General features: G+C 38.8%; 1 protein-coding gene across 1 annotated transcript in view; it reads left to right on the top strand.

Annotated features, from left to right (window-relative positions):
- Window positions 1-23,990, top strand: part of nmd3 (NMD3 ribosome export adaptor) — a 48,758-nt gene that overhangs the window by 11,372 nt on the left and 13,396 nt on the right. The window contains exons 2-10 of the mRNA XM_069896798.1: window positions 2,538-2,672; window positions 6,634-6,730; window positions 7,965-8,045; window positions 10,154-10,282; window positions 10,884-10,974; window positions 12,333-12,411; window positions 16,281-16,377; window positions 17,695-17,812; window positions 21,466-21,611. Of these exons, the coding sequence (XP_069752899.1) occupies window positions 2,538-2,672; window positions 6,634-6,730; window positions 7,965-8,045; window positions 10,154-10,282; window positions 10,884-10,974; window positions 12,333-12,411; window positions 16,281-16,377; window positions 17,695-17,812; window positions 21,466-21,611 (973 nt within the window). The remainder of the gene's footprint in view (window positions 1-2,537; window positions 2,673-6,633; window positions 6,731-7,964; window positions 8,046-10,153; window positions 10,283-10,883; window positions 10,975-12,332; window positions 12,412-16,280; window positions 16,378-17,694; window positions 17,813-21,465; window positions 21,612-23,990) is intronic.

Raw genomic sequence — 23,990 nt, forward strand, 5'->3', positions numbered from 1 at the left:
GTTGTTCGATTGCCTTATATGTCTCATCCAGGGTGGGAACCTCATCCAGCTCTAGCCTTAGGGGCTGTTGAGGGAGCTGGAGCAGGGCGGAATCTTGGACTGAGCGGTTGGCACTGAAAAGAGATTGGAAGTGTTCTGACCATCGGTTGAGGATGGAGATCTTGTCGCTGAGGAGGACTTTGCCGTCTGAGCTGCGCAGCGGGCTTTGGACTTGAGGGGCCGTACACAGCCTTTAGAGCCTCGTAGAAACCCCTGAAGTCGCCAATGTCCGCGCTGAGCTGGGTTCGTTTGGCGAGGCTAGTCCACCACTCATTTTGGATCTCCCGGAGTTTGCGCTGAAGATGGCTGCATGCGCGATGGAAGGCTTGTTTCTTCTCTGGACAGGACGGCTTTGTAAGGTGAGCCTGGTGGGCAGCTCGCTTCTTTGCCAGCAGCTCCTGGATTTCTTGGCTGTTTTCGTCAAACCAGTCCTTGTTTTTCCTGGAGGAGAAGCCCAGTACCTCTTCAGTGGATTGCAGTATGGTAGTCTTCAACTGATCCCAGAGGGTTTCAGGGGACGGGTCCGTGAGGCGGGTTGCATCGTCGAGCTTTGCTTTGAGGTTTGCCTGGAAGTTTCCTCTCGCTTCGTCTGACTGCAGGTTTCCAACATTGAACCTCTTTCTGGGGGCTTTATTGTTCCTGGGCTTTGGTTTGAAGTGAAGGTTGAGCTTGCAGCGAACCAGCCGGTGGTCAGTGTGGCATTCCGCGCTAGGCATGACCCTGGTGTGGAGCACATCTCGTTTGTCACTTTCTCGCACCAGGATGTAGTCCAGGAGGTGCCAGTGCTTGGATCGGGGATGCATCCAGGTGGTCTTAAGGCTGTCCCTCTGCTGAAAAAGGGTGTTTGTAATGACAAGCCGCTGTTCTACGCAGAGCTCCAACAGGAGGCGCCCATTGTCGTTGCACTTGCCGACGCCATGCTTGCCCAGGATTCCTGGCCAGGTTTCTGAGTCTTTGCCGACACGAGCGTTGAAGTCGCCCAGGATGACAACCTTGTCGGCTGTAGGGGTGCGTTGGATGAGGTTGCGCAGGTCGGTGTAGAACTTGTCCTTTTCATGTTAAATGGATGGCCCAAAGCCGAGAGGATTAGGTCCAAATTAAAACCTTGTATGCGACACAGCGAGGTATTGATTGAGGAGGGTTTTTTATTGTGGGGAACAAGAACGATCATTCTGAAGAAATGGCAAACAACCATGTCACATTTGCCAAGAAATGCAACCTAAAGCACCCCAAGCTGAAGCGAACCCCTGGAAACGGCCTTCACACCCTTCTCACCAAAGTCACATTGATTTTGCTGGACCACAAGTATTAGTGAGAGATTACAGAGAGAAAGAAATATGGATAAGAGGAGTGCTTCTGAAAATATTGAGCCCATGTTCACATTCTGTACTGATGGGAAAATGATATGGAAATGACACATTGACCATTTGAGAGCAATAGATACTCCAAGGTCTGTTTCCGAGGTGCATGATCTTTTTGACACACCAGATGCAGAGTGGGTTTATGCCAATGAGGACATGTTGAATCTGACCCTGTTACTGGTCCCAGTGATGCCCTCGACGTTGGGTACACAGGAGAGTGATGAGCTGCCATCAGACAACCCAATAGTAACTACCCAATCCCTAGGGTCAGCCGATGAGGAAATGGTACTTTCTCCTGCGAGACCGAAAGTTTCCACCAGAAAGACCAAAGGGTTCTCCTGAGAAGTAAAAAAGTACTCCAAAGAGTCTTCCATTGCTGAGGAGATCTAAATATGAGAAGCGTCCTCTTTACATTTGAAGGACTATATCCCATGATTGATTGGGAAGTACCATTCTTAGTAGTTTGCATGTTGTCACTGACTTGTATTGTTGATATTCTTAGTTTAGTTTTTTGTGGGGGGGATTGTAATGGAACTTGCATGCGTGTGGAAAAAAAAGTTTTGTATTGTGGGACACAGGAGAACCATTTAAGATTAAACAAAGAATAAACCACGTTTCGTGTGAGTGTGTTCTAGTGTCTACAGTACTGGAGACAGTACTTTTGTGGTTTTGGAGCAGTCTGTGATTAGTGCAACAAGGAGAAGTTCAAGTACCTGATTGCTGCTGGGAAGATACTTCTTCAACCTAGATGTGCTTGTCTTCAGGTTTCTGTACATACTACTAGAAGTGAGAAGTGGTTGTGACCAGGATAATTAACAATAAGATAAAAATGAGTTGAAGATTGTATTCATGGATAAATAAATCTGTTGATGATAACTACTGAATCACATATTCAGAAATTCTAGATAATTTCTTGTAAACTAAGTGGTGAATCAGTTTGCAGAAATATTTTCTGAAGTTATCTGAGGCTTTGTATTGTTCCTGCCTTTCAAATTCAAAGCATTTGTAATTACTAATAACTTCAAAAGAATTACTGGTTTTCCATGCAGCATATGACAAAGGTATAAACTTTTATTTAATTCCTTTGTTGTAATGCTTGGATATATTAAAATTAATTTAGTTTCCTTTCATTCTTAGCCTATGCTGTCAATGTGGTATTCCCATTTCTCCAAATCCTGCAAGTATGTGTGTTGCCTGCTTGCGGATCCAAGTTGACATCACAGAAGGTATCCCGAAACAAGTCAGTGTTCATTTTTGCAAGCAATGCGAAAGGTAATTCTTTCAGATTTTAAATAATTTTGGACTGAAACTTAAAAGTCTGCAGAAACTGTAATTGTTGTAAAAACACAGAAATGTTGAAGCAAAGATCACAAATGTTGAAGCAAGAAACACACAAATGCTGGAGAAACTCAGCAGGTCAAACAGTGCCTTCATGCATCTTTACCTTTGCTACATAAAGGCACTGTTTGACCTGCTGAGTTTCTCCAGCATTTGTGTGTTTTTTTTTCACTTAACCACAGTGTCCACAGAATCCTGTGTTTTACCACTGAAATATTGAAGGAACTCAGCAGGTCTTGTAGTGTCCAGAGGCAGTAAAGATATATAACCAGCGTTTCAAGCGTGAGCCCTTCTTCAAGGTATGAGTAAAAAGCAGGCAGATGGCTGAATTAAAAGGCTGAGGAGAAAGAAGTATAGGTACTCCCTGATTTGTGACCTATGCCACAGAAAATTTAAAAACATAAAGAAAAAATATAAAACTTACATGGATTATGTTATATTTGACAAATTATAACAGCAATACAGAACATATAAGAGCCAAAATGTGTGTACTTAACTTTTTAGTCAGTGTCCCAGGGTCCATAGGCTGGGCGAATTAATATTAGGGAGCTTAACTTGCTCATGCTCCAACTGAAATCTAATATGTGAACCCACTGCGCATGTGCCAACCAAAGGCTTGAGCATGCACACAGAAATTAAGATGGCCTTGCCCAAGCTATGGACTAGGGGATGCTGACTAACAAGGTAAGCATGGACCAGAATGTGGAAAGATTCACCAAGATTGATTGACAAATTCAGGAAGCTTTAAGTTGTAACCATCAAATCTATGATGAAAGAAAGATTTGATTAAAAAGTTTGCTTTTAGACTCCACGTGTATGGGCGAAATTCTGACTTGGGTCTATTTTGAGATCCTTCGGTCCAGTTTACGGTTATAAGTCAGGGAGTACCTGTAAAGGGCAGGGCGAGGAACACAGAACAACAGACAAAAGATAATAATTTGACGTGGATAGGAGGACAGGAGAGGAAAGATGAGAATTGATTGAGGTAGGGGTGGCTCTGTGAATGCAGACCTGGGCGAAAGAAGACAGAGGGGAAAAACAGAGAGAGGGAGAGATGTTAATGCCATCCAGTCGGCAGGTGCCCAGATGGAATATGAGGTTTGGTCCTACAATTTTCAGGTGGTCTCAGTCTGCCAGTGCTTGAAACCACGGACAGACATGTCAGCATGGGAATTGGCGGGGAATTGAAATGGGTTGCCACTGGGAGATCCACGCTATTGTAGCGGACAGAGTCAAGTGACTCAAGAAAGTGTTGTCTCATTCTGCATCCATTCTCTTCAACGTAGAGGAGACCAGAAGGGGAGCACTGGATGCATTAGATGACCCCTGCAAATTCATAATTGAATTACTTGAAAATATTACTTGGGGCCCTGAATGGTAAGGTTTTGCTTCACTTGGAAGGAAATAAATTTGCACTCTATTTGTTCATTCACTATGTTTATATGAGGACATAAACTTCAATAAAATGTTCCATCAAAGAAATTTCTAATTTGGGCCAGGCCAAGGAATTGAGGAAGCTCTGTCTGAGTTTAGTCATGATTTTTTAAAAAACAATAGGTTCTGTGAAGTTGAGTATCAATTCACATATTTAGTTATTACAAAATAGCTCATGGTGAACACACAAGTCTGGTTTTATATAGATTTAATGGTTGGATATGAATGTCAATGAATATTTCAAAATAGAATTTTAAAAAAATAGAATTCAAATCACCTGAAGATCTGAGTTAAAAATGTACTAAATCATTTAATCTCATTTAGGTTTTGAAAATGTTTAAAATTTTTTGTGAAGATTAGTCTGAAAAGATTTCACCTAGTTGACTTTTCTAAATTTAAATTTACTCTTTTCATTAATTATGAATCAATTTGTAAAAAAAATCATGCCTAATTTGATGGATCTAGTCATGTACAGACCATGATGTGATTTTTAACAATACAATGGTATTATTGATAGATAAATATTACCTAATTTTCACAAACTTTTCTGTACCAATGATGTTATAAAGTGCTTTACATTCTTTGGCTTGGCTTCGCGGACGAAGATTTATGGAGGGGGTAAAAAGTCCACGTCAGCTGCAGGCTCGTTTGTGGCTGACCAGTCCGATGCGGGACAGGCAGACACGATTGCAGCGGTTGCAAGGGAAAATTGGTTGGTTGGGGTTGGGTGTTGGGTTTTTCCTCCTTTGCCTTTTGTCAGTGAGGTGGGCTCTTTACATTAATTACATTAATTAATCAAAAAATAGACAAAGTACAAAATCAACAAACACAAAAGACTAGTCACTGGACAAGAAAGTCATCTCGCAGAATAGTAATGGATTGGAGAAACATGTGGGTGGCGACAAGCTGCCTAACCACACTGGTGTAGCCGACTCATTCTTTAGAAGCCCAAACTATCTGGGCAGGCATTCCAGCTCCCTATGACAAAAGCAAGGCTAAGATTTTTACCTGTGGTCAGGGGAATCAATACACATTTGAAGCTTATCATCATTTCTTAAAGCTGTGGCAATTGTAATAAGCAGCAGTTTAAAAAAAAAAATGAGATGACACTTTTGGAGACAGGTGCATCATTGGTGTAAAATATAAGGCACTTTAGACGAAGCACAATTTAGACTTTAGACTCAAAACATTACATAAAATTAGTTAAATCACAAGCTAAACTAAATTTATGAAATATAAGACACTCAGTTACAATTATTAAAAAAAACCCAAAAATTCTGTGCCACCATTACTTCGACTAGAAACCAACACTAGCACCATTGGGCCCTCGGAAACTCGAGTAAGGAGTCTCTCCATTCACGTTCTATGGAACCTGGGATTTTAGTATGGGTACTTCCATGCCCCACAGGGATCCACATTAGCACCAGCTCCCACAACATTGCCTCTCAGGAATGCCCTACCAGTGTGGAGAAGTCCCAGCCCCGCAAACAGTCCACAATTCAGCTCCATAACCTCGGTGAGGCATCCCCTCAAGCATGTCTACCAACTTTGCTCAGTGACAATCCCTGGGCTCCACCTCAGTTGCTGCAGCTCCATGTCAGTCATCCCGACCCCAGGCTGGGCCGCCTCGACCTCCACACCGTTGTCCTCCAAGACTCCATGCCGACGTTTCAGGTGCCCGCCTCATCCGTCAGGTCCTCCGCAATGGATGCTCCTCAGACTGAGCTAGAGTCGCCACCAGCAAATTTTTCAGGCTGTAGTAGATCCCTCAAACATTCTGGTGCTTGTCTCCTGGTCCAGTGCTTCAGACATACTTAAGGTAATGTACACCCGGAGTCCGGAGAGCTGTATCAAGCTGCAGTCTTGTTGCCTCCATCTTGTCCGCTCCATTTGCATTTTCAGAAATGTTTTTCTGTTCATTATAATCCATAATTGTTTTCTTTAATTTGTTGGATGCCAAATTATCAATTTTATTTAGAATTTGTGATAGATTCTGGGCTTTGAGGAGATCCAAATTCATGTTTTAAGTTAATCTTTTGTACCGAAGCAGAGTTAGAAGTCATAGCAATGAAAATGAAAACTAATGGAAAAGAAACAATCTCTCTGTCATGTATTTGCAGTTAAAAGCAAAAGGATAATGGTGTATGTGCTTTTTGCAAGAAAGAATGGGTTTGGTTTTAATTTTTGAATCTGCATAAATCAGACCTGATGTCTTGTTTCTTTTTAATCAGCTGTGTAATTAATGTGTGATGAAATCTTTCATCATACTGAACATCCAAATGAAGCCTGGATTGATATAGGATGCATGATTTTTAGATAAAAAAAAGCTCTTGGGATACAGAATGAAATTATCAAGATATGTAATCACTTCTGTAACTGAATTAGTCAATGCTATTTAATTCATAAAGCTTGTCCAGATGAATTAACTTGTGCTGATTTTTGTTTTTTTATTTCTCTACAGATATCTTCAACCTCCTGGAACCTGGATACAATGTGCATTGGAATCAAGAGAACTTTTAACTTTATGCCTCAAAAAGTTGAAATCCCCTTTGAGCAAAGTTAGTATATTGGACTTGATTCATTTTCCGTTTTTAAAAATCTTCATTTAATTGTTGTTAAAGAATATTTAAGTTTCGTAGCTTAAGGTGGTGGTTATATTTTTGTCTGATAGAAAAACATGTTTATTGATCCCAATTTAGTAAAAATGAATTAGAAAATTGTAGTGGAGACCAGAGATGTTGTCTTTGGGAGCAAAAATTTGCTGGAGGAACTCAAAGGGTTGGGCAGTGTCTGTTGGGGGAAGAATTGTTTGTACGGGTTTACAAATTTGATTGTAACATGAGTTTAACCTCAGTTTGGCAGGTTAAATACCTCTGTACAGGCCAATTGGTGGGTAGAGTTTAAAAAAAAAACAAAAAACTGCATAGGCAAACCATCTCGGAGGTGGATTGTCTACCCATGTGCACGCTCCGTGACGCTGCTGATGGTCAATTTGTAAATGATCGATGGCTGCCCGGGTGGAAAATGACATCAGCGCTTGCGTGCAATGGCCATCTTCCTTAACCATAATCTCCCATACCGCTGGAACACCAGAGCAGTTCCATCAGCGTGGAGGATTATGGGTAAGCAGGACGGTCATTGCTCCTGCCCCAACTCCATTCCCCGCCAGCCCACTTCAATCCCTGCCGGCCCTGACAGTGTTCCCGCCCGATAGCGTTTCTCCCCCGGCCCCGACAGCATCCCGACTGCATGCTCGCTCCGGTCCCAACAACACCCCGACCCCACCGCACCCCAACCACTTACCTTTTAGTTTTTTTTGTTTTATCTCTGTTGGATTGCCAATAAATGGAGTAAATTGGCTAAAGTTCCATTGGAAGGCTCAGTAACTGTTAAGAGGGGAGAAATCAGTTAGGTTTGTTCCTCATGGTTCTTTAGTGAAAAATGTGCAAATTAGCATACTTGGTTATAACGCTCATCATGCTGTATGCTATAAATCAATACAAAAATGATATTTTGAAGGATTTGATAACATTTGGGAGGGTTTTAGATTGGAAACCACTGGCAAAGTGACTGTTTTTGAAGGTGAAAGAAAAATGGCAGAGGGAATAATATTTGTATTTTAGCATTTTAAGGTTCACTGAACTGAAGGAGCATCAAAAACTTCATTTTAGAACCTTTATGTTCTTCAATGTACTGTAGTGCAGAGTGGACATTTTTCTATGTGAAAAATATTTTAGCCAGGAAAATATTTCATTGCGATTATGGCAACATCAATACCTTTTCTATTTTCAGGTGCGATTAATAGATGCAGGCTTCATTTGGACAGAACCTCATTCAAAAAGGTTAAAGCTCAAGCTTACAATTCAAAAGGAGGTGAGAAGGTTAAAATAAAAAAAAAACCAACACTGGAGAAACTCAACAGGTCAAACAGTGTCCTTTATATAGCAAAGATAAAAATATATCACCAATCTTTCGGGCTTGAGCCCTTCATCAAGGTATGGCAAAATGTCGGCAGTTGTCTGAATTAAAAAGGTAAGGGGAGAGGTATGGGGTGAGGATCTTCGTATCAAATGAAGGAGTTAATAGGTGGAGAAGAAAGGGAGGGCACAGCAGAAAGCAAGGAGAGGAGGGATGGCTAGGTGAATAGAGAGCGAAGGGGGTGGAGAGCTGTCAGAAAGAAGACTGGGAAGGGAGAGCAGGTTAGCAGAAACTGGAAAAGTTGATGTAATGCTATCCAGCTAGAGAATGCCTAGACAGAAAATCACGTGTTCCTCCTCCAATCTATGGGTGGTCTAGGAGGGATGGTACATGAAACCACAGACAGACCTGTGAGTATGGGAGTGGGATGCAGAACTAAAATGTTTGGACACTGGGAGGTCCCTTTCACTGATGCAAATCCCTTTACTGCATTATTTTGGGAACTGGGAGAAATCCGATCTGCTGCTTTAATTAAACTTTCTTTGTGATTTCAAATTTTTACTTTGCGTTGAATATCATGAAGGGTCTTGAATGGAAATATAAATAAGTGTCTAAAAATGTTCACTTTTTTTAGTGATCTACAAACTTGAGATTTGACTTTCAATCCCACTTCCATAAGAGTTTGATCAAGGGCATTTCCATTTATTTGGGATGTTGTTACTTTATGCTGAACAAGGTTTTAACTATTTCTAAGGTACAGTTGCGCTCATCCAAAACAAGGATGAGCTGTTTATAATAATCTCAGTTTCTCCTATGTCATGGAAACATGAGACTGCAGATGCTGGAATCTGGAGCAAAAAATAATTTGCTGGAGGAACTTCTATGAATGGTTTCACTTGGAAGCATCAGCAATTCCTTTACCCCTACCACCTGCCAAGTTCCTCCAGCAATTTTTTTTCTCTCATATCTCATGAGGACCTTAGTTTTTTTATTTACTTACCTAGTCAGGTGGGACATGTGTGGTTCACAGCTAACTGCTTTTATTTCCTGTGCTGCAGACTTCTGTTAGTTTTTTTTAGTGAGTTACTTTGGGGGTTGGAACTGGGTGTAAGACACTCACAGATTTCATAACAACATTTTGAACAGATGCAGAGGCACATAAGTCCAAGGTGTAAGCAGAGTTAACACTCTCAACTAAAGACTATAACAATGGATTGTTTACTTAAGGAGAAGACATCTGTTCAGAGAGAAGGCCATTTGTTTATGACTCATGCTTGTGAGAAATGGAAACTGAAACCAGTATTGATCAAACCAGTCATATGATTGAGACACCTGAAGAAGCAACATTGTTTAATAAGTAACCAGAGATCTGCAAGACAGAAGTGAAGGACTTGTTAGGGGGAAACAGTGATTTGTATGACCATTGTAATGGTAATTTTGATATACCCATGGAAACAGGATCATTACTGTATTTTGGATCATGATCAATCTAATGGTCATTTCGTTTAATCCCTGCCTGGGTTCGTGGAAACATCGTGGAAGTCCAAGTTTTGTAACCTCTACGCAAGGAAGGGGGGAGTTGTGACAATCATTTGTATGAAAGAACATTTCTCTGGAAGAAACTATAAGGATTTGTGAGTTTTTAGAAGTCTGATGACTCGGTGTCTCACCTAGTTTATAATTACTTCTGAACATCAGTTTAAAGGTTCTGAGTTTCAACACAGGATTTCTTAGACTGAACTTTGAATTGACTTTTCAGAATTGTGCCTAAGCTGTAATGGTTTGGGTAATCCACACGCATACACATTGGGACATTGTTGGGGTTAAGTTTAGATTTAAGTGAGTTGTTACATTATTAATAGTTTTTAATAAATATATTTTAAAAATTCCATTGTCCTGGTGAATTTCTATTGCTTTTGGTCTATGACATAACACCTGGATGTCTTGAACCTTTCTCTGAGGTTCTGACCTTGTGTGCCACTGAAATTACCATTCTACAATTAAATTGCAGTTCATGGCATTCAATCTATTTTCACTATTTCACGACAAGTTTTTTTGTGCAGGTAATAAGCGGAACAATATTGCAGCAAGTGTTTGTGGTAGATTTTGTCATCTTGCCACAGATGTGTGATGATTGCCATCGCGTTGAAGCTAAAGACTATTGGAAAGCAGTTGTGCAAATCAGACAGAAGGTGAATAAATAATTTTTTTTAATGTGCAAAAGTAATCTGTCCGAACATTTTGATGTGATTAATAACATTTCAGTGTTTTACAAGTTATGGATGAATGTGCAAAAAGTATCAGTTGAGTACACAGAATTAATTGCTGCAACAGAATTGTGAAATGCAAGATAACTGGGTGGAGGAAAGAAATTATAGGGTGTGCATAAATCCTGTCATTTAGAAAATGCCATAATTAATTGTGATTTTAAAATCTGAGAATCATTTACATAGGACTAAAAATCACAGTTTACATTTCTTTAATTTTTTTCTCTTGTAGCAATATGAAGTGCCAAGGTGATGTAATTTAAGCATTCACTTAATTTTGTAAAATTCTATAAATGTAGAGGTAACACTGTTAGTTACAAAGTGATGAACTGAAAAGTATTTTAATGAGTGCAATCAGTGTATTTGTAATAAATTGCAAAAATAAATTCTTTGTCTGAATTTAATTAAAAGTAAATGTTATTCATGTGACGCTTTCCTTTGAAACTGGCTTTCATTCAATAAATCATGTCGTGAAATAGAAAATGAAAAAAACTTCTACATTTTTTTTCTGTTTGGCATTCCTTAGACTTCACACAAGAAAACTTTTTATTACTTGGAACAGTTAATCCTAAAACATAAGCTACATCAAAATGCTCTTCGTATCAAGGAAATCCATGGTAAGTGAATATTTATGAAATGATATGTACCTTGATTAGATAATAAATATCCTATCTTTCTACTCACACACCACTTTTAAGTATTCCCTATGCCATAGGTGTTCTGTGATTAGTAAAAGATTGCTTAAGGTGGTATGTGGGTGGAAAGAAAAAGGTTGAAAACCACTGTTTTAATCGTACCTAATTGACTCGTTATGTGCATGGTTTCATAATTCCAAAGGAAATAGACCAATGACGATTTTTCTCAAGCAAAATATTTCAATAACAATTGGGTCTAGAGCAGTGATTCTCAACCTTCCCTTACTAATCAGAGCACTGATGGCATAGGGTATGTGGTATGTGAGTGGAAAGAAAACAGTTGAGAGCTACTGTTCTAGAATCTGGACTTTTCTTCCCTATGTTATTGTCCTTTTTGATAAAGCTGATATTAAACAAGCACTTGAGTGAAAATCTGTGGAATTACAGTTTGCTGGTTGATCTTGCTTTGTGTCAGAACTGAGCTCTGAATCATTTTTCCCCAAAGTTCACATACAAATGCTTTCTGACACTAGAAAGTGTCACCTGTGCTGTCTAAGTGTTGCTGGGGCATTCATTTTTATATAGCTTAGTTAATTATTGTTATTAGAAAATATTTGCAAGCGAGATTTTAGTCTCATCTGTGTTAAGATGGAAATAAAGTACAGAAAATTCAATTCAATTTTATTTTAAGTAAATTTGGTTAAATTTAAAGAAGTTGTGAATTTTGTAATCACATTGAGTATTTTTGCAATAATCATCGCGTGCTTAGGCATAACATTGAATGGACTTTGAAAAATGCAGTTTGAAATTAAATCAGGAAATCATTAAAATTTACATGAAATCTGATATTAATTTTAGACAAAATCTTCCTTTCAATATTTATGGATTAAGAAATAAAATGGTCAAAATTAAAATGTAGAAATCTGAAAATAAGAACAAAATGCTGGAAATACACATTTGAAGAAAGAGAAATAACTTTTCAGTAGAACTGTAAATTACTTTTAAATATTAACTCTGTTCCCTCTTCAGAGAATACTACCTGTGCTGTTTAATATATATGTAAATTTAAAATACAAGGCAGAAATTTGGCATTTGTTATCATGAATTTAAACTTCTTTTGATGCAAAAATCGAAATGCTACTAATCCTGGAAATTAAAAATTGCAGGCTGAAAACACTAGGATTAGAGAGAGCATTGTGGAGAGAGCATCAAATTAAATATTTTGGGCTGATGGATTTAAACAATGATGAATTTTTAAAAAATCTTGAATTTTAACTCTGTTTCTTTCTCCACTTGAATAATTTGAAGCAACCTAAATAACATTAGAGTTTTGATTTTAGATGGTCTGGATTTCTATTACGCTTCCAAGCAACATGCCCAGAAGATGCTGGACTTCCTACAGTGTACAGTTCCTTGCAAGTAGGTTTTTAAAATATTATTTAGTGATAGATGTGATATTACAGCATTCATCAAATGTTTATTTTAAACTAACATTGTATTTATTAATGTGTATTAAGAATAATACATATTTATTAATTTCATATTTTCTTCTGAATGGCACATCACCATTCATGGTTTAAGGAACTCCATGCATTTTTTGGGATGGAGCCAATGGTGCAATACGTTTATCTTGAAGCAATTATTTTTTTTGTGATTATTACACTAACTGAAATTTATGACAAACTTTTTATTATTAATTTTTTTCACACTGTGAACCATATCAACTAAAATATATACAAAAATTTCTCATTAAATATATACAGTGGCATTTTCTTCCTTTCTTTCCCCCCTACTCTCCCTCCCCTCTTCCCACCCCCCTCCAAAACCAATAAATATTCAACATGTACAATAAAACCATAAAACAATGTCTTCACACATTGAAAAATAAACAAGAAAAATGTGTCATCTACTTTTACACTTTTACACACTGAATCAAGTTGTTTTTGTCTTCTTATCATTTTAGGGGGTGGAGGTTCAGGATGATATCCAAAATTTTCCTGATGAATTGCTTGTATCACTTTGTTGGGCCTCTTCTTGCTGGGCCTTTTTCTGTTGGTCCTCTCCTTCTGAGCTCCTCGTCTGTCAGGCCTCCTGCTGCTGCTCCTCTTGCTGTTCACCCCGTCGACTTTCTTTCTTCCTCTCCTGCTGCCTTCCTCGTCTTCCAGCTCAGAGCCCTGGTGTCGGGCGTCCCTCAGCTGGTTGCGCCGTGGTTGCCCGCTCCTCGGCTAAACCCCCCCTCCCGTCAGTGTTTTCTTTTACCTCAGATTGCACAGTTGTGCGCTTTTGTTTGGCTCAGAGAGTCGTTTTTGCAGTCCTCCACTTGGGGGGTCGTGACTCCGCAGGGCCGACACCAACCTTGGAGAACGGATGTTCTTCGCCACCACGGCTTCCTGTTCCTTCGTGCAGGTAAGGCCGCCTTCTTTCTTTTCTGGTGACTTCTTTTTTTTCCCTATGTTTTTACTTTTTCCTTCTTGGGTGCCACCTTCTTTCGCTTCTCTGCAACTTTATCTTTTATTTCTTATATTTTATATTTGTTGAACTTTGTCTTTTCTTGACTTTTTTTCTTTTTTTCTGGAGAATGCTGGTTTTACCCTACCGGCCACTACTCCATCACATGACTCCTCTCCAGAAAGAAATATCTTGAAGCAATCTCAGCATGAGATAGTTTTGGTATTTTAATGAAGTGGTTAGACATAATACATGAGGACAAAGTAATTTCTAAGGGAAATAGATGAACCTTCTCTGCATTCCAGAATGTCTGTTTTTTTGATGGTAACTAAAACACTGGTCTTCTTAATGTACTTGGTGATTGTGTTCAACTTTCCTTGCATCAAATCATTATTGATTTGGCCTGCTCTACACCAAAAATGTTTTATGGTAGCAATTTCTAGCCACATGCCAGTACAACAATTTAATTTTACCTTCATTATTGTACAGTATTCAGAAATTTAGTTTTGTCCCAATTCTAATTGGATTGAGTCTAACCCAGATCAACACTTTATCAGATCTTTTCCCTTGCCGTTAGATTTTCATTAACTGTGTTCACTTTCAAAATTATTAATATTCCAGGAAGCAAAATTTCTGTACTTCATAGAGAAATTATTACATTGTTTAAAATTTTACATGAACCCACTACGAGTAGAGCTGGGGAAAAGGGTTGGAAACAAGGTCCAAATCTTTTTTCATTGGAGCTGGCCTACCTGGATGTTAAGAAATGTGAGCTCATCTGCTGTACTTTTGCTTCTTTGCCGTATTACTGATTTTCATAATAAATTGTTACATTTTGTTGATGCGATCTGCATTGTTGGAGTAACGCATTTTACTGCTGCCTTTGTTTGATTTCTTGTATAATTTAAATTTTTGTCTGAAGTTGCAGCACACATTGTATTTTCATAATCCCCCTGTGTTCTCTAACCTGAAATAGAGATTGGTACAATCAATTTGGTTTAATTACATTTCTCAGGAATGTTTTTAGTTTGAAATTCTTCTTCTTCTTCTTTGGCTTGGCTTCGCGGACGAAGATTTATGGAGGGGGTAAAAAGTCCACGTCAGCTGCAGGCTCGTTTGTGGCTGACAAGTCCGATGCGGGACAGGCAGACATGGTTGCAGCGGCTGCAGGGGAAAATTGGTTGGTTGGGGTTGGGTGTTGGGTTTTTCCTCCTTTGCCTTTTGTCAGTGAGGTGGGCTCTGCGGTCTTCAAAGGAGGTTGCTGCCCGCCAAACTGTGAGGCGCCAAGATGCACGGTTTGAGGCATTATCAGCCCACTGGCGGTGGTCAATGTGGCAGGCACCAAGAGATTTCTTTAGGCAGTCCTTGTACCTTTTCTTTGGTGCACCTCTGTCACGGTGGCCAGTGGAGAGCTCGCCATATAATACGATCTTGGGAAGGCGATGGTCCTCCATTCTGGAGACGTGACCCATCCAGCGCAGCTGGATCTTCAGCAGCGTGGACTCGATGCTGTCGACCTCTGCCATCTCGAGTACTTCGACGTTAGGGATGAAAGCGCTCCAATGGATGTTGAGGATGGAGCGGAGACAACGCTGGTGGAAGCGTTCTAGGAGCCGTAGGTGATGCCGGTAGAGGACCCATGATTTGAAATATAACCTATGAAAAAAGACATATTTTGATTTGTTGTGAATTACAGGGTCATATCAAGTTATTTACACTTCATCTTCATTTATTAATTCTTTTGGATGATACAGGGCTGTAAATTTTTTTGTCAGAACATAGTAATTTTGTGCATTGCATTCACTTTGGCTTCAGTGATTTTGATCAGTGAATTTGATTTAAATTAAAGTGGCTAATGCTCATGCATTTTGCTCTTGTTGCTTGCTATTATTTTGTTACATTTATAATTGTTGCACAATACTTCTAAAGAAAGGAAAGTTTTAAAATCTTGTAATACAATAAAGGTATGCAGAAATTACATTTCTGTTGATTAAGGGATCAGGAGTGTTGCCTGTAAGACCAACAGTTTTTTTGCATATATCTAATTGGCAGGGAATTAATGATCAGCCATAGTATTTATGAGATCGATATTCCCACTGAGATTAAGCAGGAAATTTCTGAGTTCTGAAGCAGTGACCAAGAAAGATCAGTGACGAGTTGGAATGGTTTATTTACATGGAAGGGAGGGCAATGGGCAGCAAATGTAGGGTGAGGAAACTTGGTGGCATGGGCCTTCTAGGTGGGTTTGTGCCTTTGACTGAATTCTGACATGGTTTGTACAAGGTTGAAACTTTTTCTGAAAAATTGTCTTTCATTTATTGGAAGGAGAAAAGTCGCTAATAATTGGCAAGAGGTTACCGTTTTCATTTGTTGAATCTGATATCCTGAGAGTTCATGTGTTCTGGAGTTATTGTTAATTGAACTTAATATTAGGTTCTAACTTGCCAATGAATAGTTATTATTTGACTAGTCCTTGTGACAGCTTTCACAAAATTAGTAATGATCCATGAAAAAAGCCTAATGAGAATTTTCCATGCTCAACTGTCAAATAATTATATAATTTCTCTTCAATTAAATTTTGTGAAGTCCAAAATCAGTCTTTTGTCATCCTTGTAAATTCTACTCTTTAGTCACTGATTCCATTCTATTCCCCAAGCCTGTTTTACCCATTTTATGAGAAAACCAAAAGATTTCCTTGTATGCTGATCACCTTTTTTGATGGTACATGGTATACTCCCACTTCAAGATATTAATGCAGTCCACAGGGAGAATATATTTCTGGAAAATACATTGGGTTTTCTTTATTTGCATTCCAAAATATATGCTTTATGTTTTTGAAGGTACAAGACATCTCAGCGTCTAATCTCCCATGATGTCCACAGTAATAGCTACAATTACAAAAATACCTTCTCTGTGGAAATTGTTCCAGTCTGTAAGGTGGGAAATAATATTGTGAAGAAACAGTTATTCTATCATTAATATGGAAATATTGGGCCAGGTTATGATTTATTTGCTATCTACACTTCTGCCACTGGTCAACATGCTGACAACTTCTATGTCTGTACAATGAGATGTTAAAGTATTGGAAGCACTTAAAATTAGTTGTCCGAGTCCAAAGGTGCACGTTGCAACTTTGCACCCAGGTATAGCTAAATATTTAGACAGCACTGAGTGATTGAAAAGTTTAAATGGTTTTAGTTTACTTTGTTTCCCTGTATATTTATATTAATTGTAATCTATTTAATGGTTATAATTTTTTAAATTTATAATTTTTAATTTATTTCAACTCTTTTATGGTCTCTGAATTTCAGAGATATTTAAAACTGAACGAAGCTTTGACAGCAGTGATCTGTCAGCAGGTGTTTGGATGGTTGTAGGAAAGCACTTTAGGCTCTGTTGCTTGAGACCTGATTGCCACTTTTGGCCTTTGCCTCCACCAAGGAAGGGCTACAGTTTAAAGGCTTTCAAAATGGTCCATTTCCATGGGTGATCTGGAGAGAGGGTGGATAGCTTGGTAGACTGATCAAGGTCCCGACCCATGGTGGTTTAGGGGATTTATTTAATTTTTCAGGATGATATCCAAAATTGTATTAATTAAACTCATCAATATGTAGCCAGAAAACTGAATTTTAAACTTGTGATAATTGGAAGAAAAATAATTGAGCAAGAAATTCACACTCTTGTTTACTTATTGCACAACCCATGGGAAAGAAAATAGTTTCTAAAAATGAGCTCTTGAATTTTATTTGATTAGTACTTGTATCTCTGAACATCAGTAAATCTCATAGTGGCACTTAGTTCTAGGTGATGCTATTGTTATAAAATTGTTCTTGTCATAATTGTCATTAAGCTAATATTTTAGGAAGAGAATATAAAATTGCATAATTTGTCCATTTTTATTCTAGACTTGTTTGCAGTCTGGGGAACAGTGTTGCATTGTTTATTTCCATCAAAAACAAATTCTAAATGTGCAATTATTCTGCTGCACTAAGTAAATAAAATATGGATCTGCAATAGTGCATGCCATTTACAAATGTGGCCACCGAGATGTAAAATTAAACCTTGAAGGGAAAGGAAATGGAATTTAGTTGAATATAATGGTGTATTTAAAAAAAACCAGATGCGTGTTTTTGTCATAAAGCAGAAGATACTTTGAGTAATTTGGATTCAAACTTGAACTTTTAAGAAAAATGTAAAGATAACTTTGCAGCAGAGACTTTGTTGTACCTGCAGTCTATTTTGTTTCTTTTACAGGACAATTTAGTATGCTTGCCGCCACATGTAGCCCAGAGCCTTGGAAACATGAGTCAGATATGTGTTTGTGCTCGAGTGACCAGTACTGTGCATCTCATTGATCCCAACAGCTTGCAGAGTAAGTTTTTGTGGGACTCTTGTTTTGTATTTATATTTTAATTGAATTTTGGGAAGTTATTGTACAGAGACGGAACATTTTACCGTGTGAGAGATAAGTCCAACCTAAACCCACTTTGATAATCTTGGTATAATCTTGATGTAAATCAGGTACTTCTCCATGTTCACATTTTGAATGAGTTTTGGGTTCTAATTTATTTTGGCCATGGATTCTAGATGACCATATCTTTTTGGTGGAATGGAGAGAATTATTTTTTTCTTAATCAATCAATTTATCCAGGCCGCTTGGCAAAATAAAATAAATCCAGCCAAGCCAATTTTTTGTCATCATGAAATACTCTAGACCAGTTATCATCTTGATAAGGCTTCTCTCAACACATTTGACAGAAGTACAGTATTTTATCTTTTTAATCAATCATTAGTTGATCTATCATTGCATAGTACGTAAAGAATTAGAGAGATTGGATGACTTGGATTGCTTTCTCTGGAGGGTCAGGCTGAGTGCTAACCTGATATGTAAATTATGAGAAATATAGGTAGGCGAGATAGTCTTTCCCAGGATAAAGTCTTTCCCAAGATGGCGGCTTACAGCGGTGACTCTTTGCATGTAGCATTGATGGGAATAATCAAATATTCCTGTTCAGAATTTCTAAAAATCAAAAACAAAACAGAAATACAAAATCTAACTTGACAGTTAATATGCTTGTCCTAAGATCGCTGGAAGACCTCAGAATCGGCATTGTCCATCGGGCTGTGGGACCTTTAAACAGCTGGTGCTCAGGCAACAACAAAAATACCGTGCAAGTTTTAAACAGTCAATGATTGGGTCATTTAAACTTTAAACATTGTGGGTAATTTAAAGGGACATTTAAGCACCCCAGGAATTACCAGCAGTGAACCCATGAGCCAGGTAAAGAAGACCCGACCAAGTGGATGCAGAGGGGGTTACAGATCAAGCTGAGACACTGGGTCCTGAGGATTCTGCTCCCCACCATCCTCCTGGCCAATGTACAATCCCTGGAGAACAAACTTGATGAACTCCAAGCCAGACTTCAACCACAGAGAGTCATTAGGGAGTGCTGTGTGATATGCTTTACAGAAACATGGTTAAATGGGACATTCGGACATGGAACTGTAGCCAAAGGACTGCATCCTGCGCTGACCGAATACCAGATGTCTGGAGTCTAAAAATCAGAGGAGCCAACGTTTGTGTCATCATCAGTTCATCGTGGTGTACAGATGTGACGGTCATGTCCCAGTCCTGCTTTCCCCAACCTGGAACATCTGACGATCAAGTGTCGCCCATTCTACCTGGCGAGGGAGTTCACTGCCATCATCCTGGTTACAGTGTACATTCTGCCCCAGGCTAATGTCAGGCTGGCACTGGTGGGACTGAGCACTGAAATTAACAGCCATGAGCAGCACATCCTCATGCCTTCCTGATCACTGTAGGGGATTTCAATCAGGCCAACCTGAAGAAGACTGACAAACTTCTTCCAACAGGTCACATGCAAGACCAGGGGAACCAACATACTTGAGCACTCCTACACCACCATGAAGAACGTATTTGAGTCATACCACAACTGCACTTCGGCAAGTCTGACCACCTGGCTATACATCTATTCCCAGCACATAAGCAGAGACTGAAGACCACAGCTTCAGTGGTGAAGTATGTTCGAGGGAGATGGAGGAGCATCTACAGGACTGCTTTGAATTGGAGGACTGGATCATAGACTTGAGTGAATATGCAACAGGTGTTACCGACTTCAAGTGTGGACAAGTGTATGCCCAGTGAAAACAGGTGTTTCCCCAACCAGAAACCTTGGATGAATCAGAGAATTCACAACCTGCTGAGGGTGAGAACAATGGTGTTTAAGGCCAGGGATTGGGATCTTTACAATAAGTCTAGGTATGACCTGCGGAAAGCCATCTCTGAAGCAAAGTGGCAATTCTGGAGGAACCTAGAGATACAGACAGATACATGCAAACTATGGCAGGGAGTTCAGGACATTACTGCCTACAAAGTGAGGGCGAACACTATAGATTGCTGTGGTGATTAATCACCCAATGAGCTGAAGCTCTTCAATGTTCTCTTTGAGAAGAAGAACCAAACAGTGCCTACTAGAATCCCAGAAAAGGCTGAGGACCCTGCGACATCAGAACATCATTCAAGAGGGTGAACCCTTGCAAGGCATCAGGCACAAACCTACTAGCTGGCGTGTTCACGGACATTTTCAAACTCTCATTGCTGCAACCAGAGGTTCCTACCTGCTTCAAAAGTGCATCAATCATCTTGGTACCCAAACAGGGTAGTGTGAGCTGCCTCAATGACTACCGCCCAGTAGCACTAGCTTCTACTGTGATGAAATGCTCTGAGAGTCTGGTCATGGCCAGAATTAACATGTACCTAAGCAAAGATCTGGACCCTCTGCAATTTGCCTATTGTCACAATCGCTCCACTCAGCTCTGGATCACCTCGTAAACAGCAATTCATACATAGGACTGCTCTTCAATGACTACAGCTCAGCCTTCAATACCATTATTCCCTCAGTGCTGGTCAAGAAGCTGCAAAGTCTAGGCCTCTGTCCACTACTGACGTGCTGTGAATTTTCCTATTTGCTGATTGTTTCTTTTAGAAGGCATCTTAGATTAGATTTCAGATTTTTTTGTCAGAGTACATACATGACATCACATACAACCCTGAGATTTTTTTCCTGCGCTAAGGCAGAATTACCACTTATTGGTAATGTAACAAACTGCAATACAGAGAATTTTTTAAAAAGCGCAAGAGTCATCAAATGAGTCTCCGATTGAGATGTTGAGAGTCAGGTGATGGTAGCAGGTGTTCCTGAATCTGATGGTGCGAGTCTTGTGGCACCTATACCTCCTTTCTGATGGTTTCAGTGAGAAAAGAGTGGGTGCTGGGTGGTGTGCATCCTTGATGATTGCTGCTGCTCTTTTGCAATTGACAGTATTTTACTCTATGGTGCAACTTGATTGCTGAGTAACAACACTTCTACATTGTAACAAAGACTTTGGTTATTGAGATCAAGATGCTTAGCCTAGGATTTTACAGATGACAGTACTTCATATTTGATCCAGTATGTATCCTAATGTTCATTAGTAATATCTATATTTCAAGAATTTGGCCGAGCCAACTTTGAGGTTGTAATCCAACAGAAGGATCCTAATTTTCATGTACTGTAAGTGAATTTGGAAAATGTATGTTGATTTATAATTCCATGCAAAATAAATGCAATTTTCCAGCAAATAATTTAAACTGGTGAAGCATAACATTGCACTTGCTTGTGGTAGACCGTGTTAAGAAACTACCAATGAATGAAATCAGTACTTGCAAAAGGTGTAATTTAGATATGGTGATGATGTAATGATGTTTTTGCAGTAATCGGGTAAATACTCATAAAAGTGGCTGCATAAAAATTGCAAACAGTGATTAGATAATGTACTTTTACCTAATCATCATTCTTTCCACCAATTTGATCCTTTAATCCCTTGGTCACATTTAAAGTGAAAACTTGGGATTATTCGTGGCATTTTTAAAATCTGTTATGTAGTTTAAATGGCTTTGATTTGTTACAATAAGTAAGTGAATGACACAAAAGATGTCCTAATTTACTTGTTCATTACTTATAGTTGCTGAAATTGATGGTTCCACTTTTTGGCGCTACCCTTTTAACAGCTTGTATCAACCTGGGCAGCTGGAGGAATTTATTGTAATAGACATTGAAATGATTGGAGACAGAAAGAATGTTCCTGGTGCAGGCACAAAATCCTCCAGAGTGAGTAGACAAATAATCTTTGGAGACAGTTGGAATGTTTTGCTTGTGGAAGAGTGGGGGGGGGAGTTGGGGGGGAGAAGTCTAAGAAAACAGATATTCATAAGTATGTTTATGGTTTTCCATCTTTTTACTGGTTTCTTATTCTCAAGACAACGTGTAAAACACATTTGTTGAGAAATGCAATTATTCAGAATGATTTTCTGTGTCAAGTATGGCTCGCTTGGTGGGAATATTCCTTTGATTCTAGAGATTCTTGACTCCAGTTCCAATTTAGAGAACTTAACACAAATATCTTGGGTTTTTCTTACAATGTAATACTGTCAGAATACTGCTAAACGAAGGTCCTATCTATTTATTATCCAAGTCTTTTGGTTGGATATAAAGATCCTCTGTAAAACATGAAAGTCTGCATACATGGTGGTTGAAGTAAAACACAATGCTGGAAAAACTTAGCAGGTCAAACAATGTCCTTTATATAGCCAAGATAAAAATACATAACCGACATATCAGGCTTGAGCCCTTCATCAACGTATTTTGAAGATCGGGTGAGTGATCCTGATGTGTTGGCCAATACTTGTCTCTGAAGAAGTTAACATATTGATGATTCTGTGAGCTGCTGTTTGGAATTTGGCTGCCCTGCTTCCTATAGTTAAAGCATGACAACGCTTACTTGGGTGAAAAGAGTAGTTTGATGTTTGTTTTCTTGTAGAAAGTAGCTAGGAGAGCCACAGTCTTGCAGCACTCAAAACTTAATCCTAATTTTGGGTGCTCTCTTGTGAAATTTGTTAGTGTAATCTCATAGAATTCCTCTGAATGCAATAATTTTCACCCACATTTGAGAGAGGTGAGTTGGTAGGTTAATTGGTCACTGTAAATTGCCCTAAGTGTTTAGCTGAGTGGTAGATTCTGGATGGAATTGATGAGAATGTGGAAAATTTAAAAAAAAATAGAAATGGGATTAATAATGTAGGTTTAGTGTATGTGGGTGAATAATGGTTGTTGGAGGCTCTTGAACCAAAGAAGTGAAACATTGAAGTCTGCAGATGCTGTGATTGTAGTCAAAACACAGAAATGCCCAGGTCAAACAAAATTTGATATGTTAATTGCTGATAAAGGAAATAAGGGGTTTATGTCAGAGATGTATAGGTTGTTGCAAGAGAAAATGGACAAAATTGATGTATATAAAACAAAGGAGAAGTGGGAGAAGGATTTAGATATTGTCTTGGGAAGAATGGTCGAATATGTGTTGATAGGGTCATGAAATTACTCAATGTGAGATATAATATGGTTAATTATAATTTTATATATCAATTGTATTTAACACCTGAAAAGTTGAAGAAATATGGCTTTGTATTGTCAGATTTATGCTTTAGATGTGGGGAACAGATGGGTACTTTTATGCACTCTGTTTGGGCATTTGGAAAAGTTAAACCTTTTTTGGGAATAAGTTATAAAATTTTTGAGAGATTTATTTAAGGTGGATTTACAATTGGATCCGATGATGTGTTTATTCGGTTATATGAATGTATTAATGTCAAGGTTGCAGATGGATAAATCACAATTAGCTTTTATACCATTAGGCGTAGCTGAAGCAAGACAATGTACAGCCATTACGTGGAAAAATGATGTAGAGTTGAATATACAAAGATGGCATAGTGAATTACAATTGTACAATATTTGGAAAAAAACTTATAATTTGTGAAATAATAATTCTGTTTTTGTTGAAATGTGGAATTTATATTTAGAACATATGGCCATAGATCTTAAATAAATGTTATGTACAGAGTTGACATACCAAACATATAAAATTAAATACCCGGGATATTATTTTTTAAGGCTCCGAAGGAGGGGGGTGGGTTGGAAGGGGATAATTTAGATGGGGGGGAGGGGAGTTTTTTTGTATGTTGTATTCCTTTTTGTTTGAAAATTTTAATTAAAGATTTTATAAAATTATAAAAAAAAACCCCACAGAAATGCTGGAGAACTCAGCCGGTCTTGCAGTGTCCCTTGGAGGTAAAGATATTACTAACGTTTCTGGACTGAGCCCTTTCTCAAAGTGTGAGTGGAACAAGTCAAGGCTCTTAATGAAAGACTGGAAAGGGGGATGATTGGGAGACCAACAGACAAAAGGTGTTAATTAGATATGAGCAAAGGAAAGGGGAAAATAGATTTTGGCTCTGAGAAGAGACAGAGGGAAATGGGAAGACTGTAGATGTTTTTAATGGAGGGCCTCTGCTTTGAAGCCGTCTCCATCCACGAAGAAAAATCTGAATTCACCTAAACAGCTGCTCCAGCATTACTTTTATGCAGAGTAGTGCCTTGGTGTGTCCTCTGGAGATGGAGCAACTGTTGCCATGGCACCGCCCGTCAACATGATGG

This window comes from Narcine bancroftii, chromosome 9, assembly GCF_036971445.1.
Source record: "Narcine bancroftii isolate sNarBan1 chromosome 9, sNarBan1.hap1, whole genome shotgun sequence".
Lineage (NCBI taxonomy): Eukaryota > Metazoa > Chordata > Chondrichthyes > Torpediniformes > Narcinidae > Narcine > Narcine bancroftii.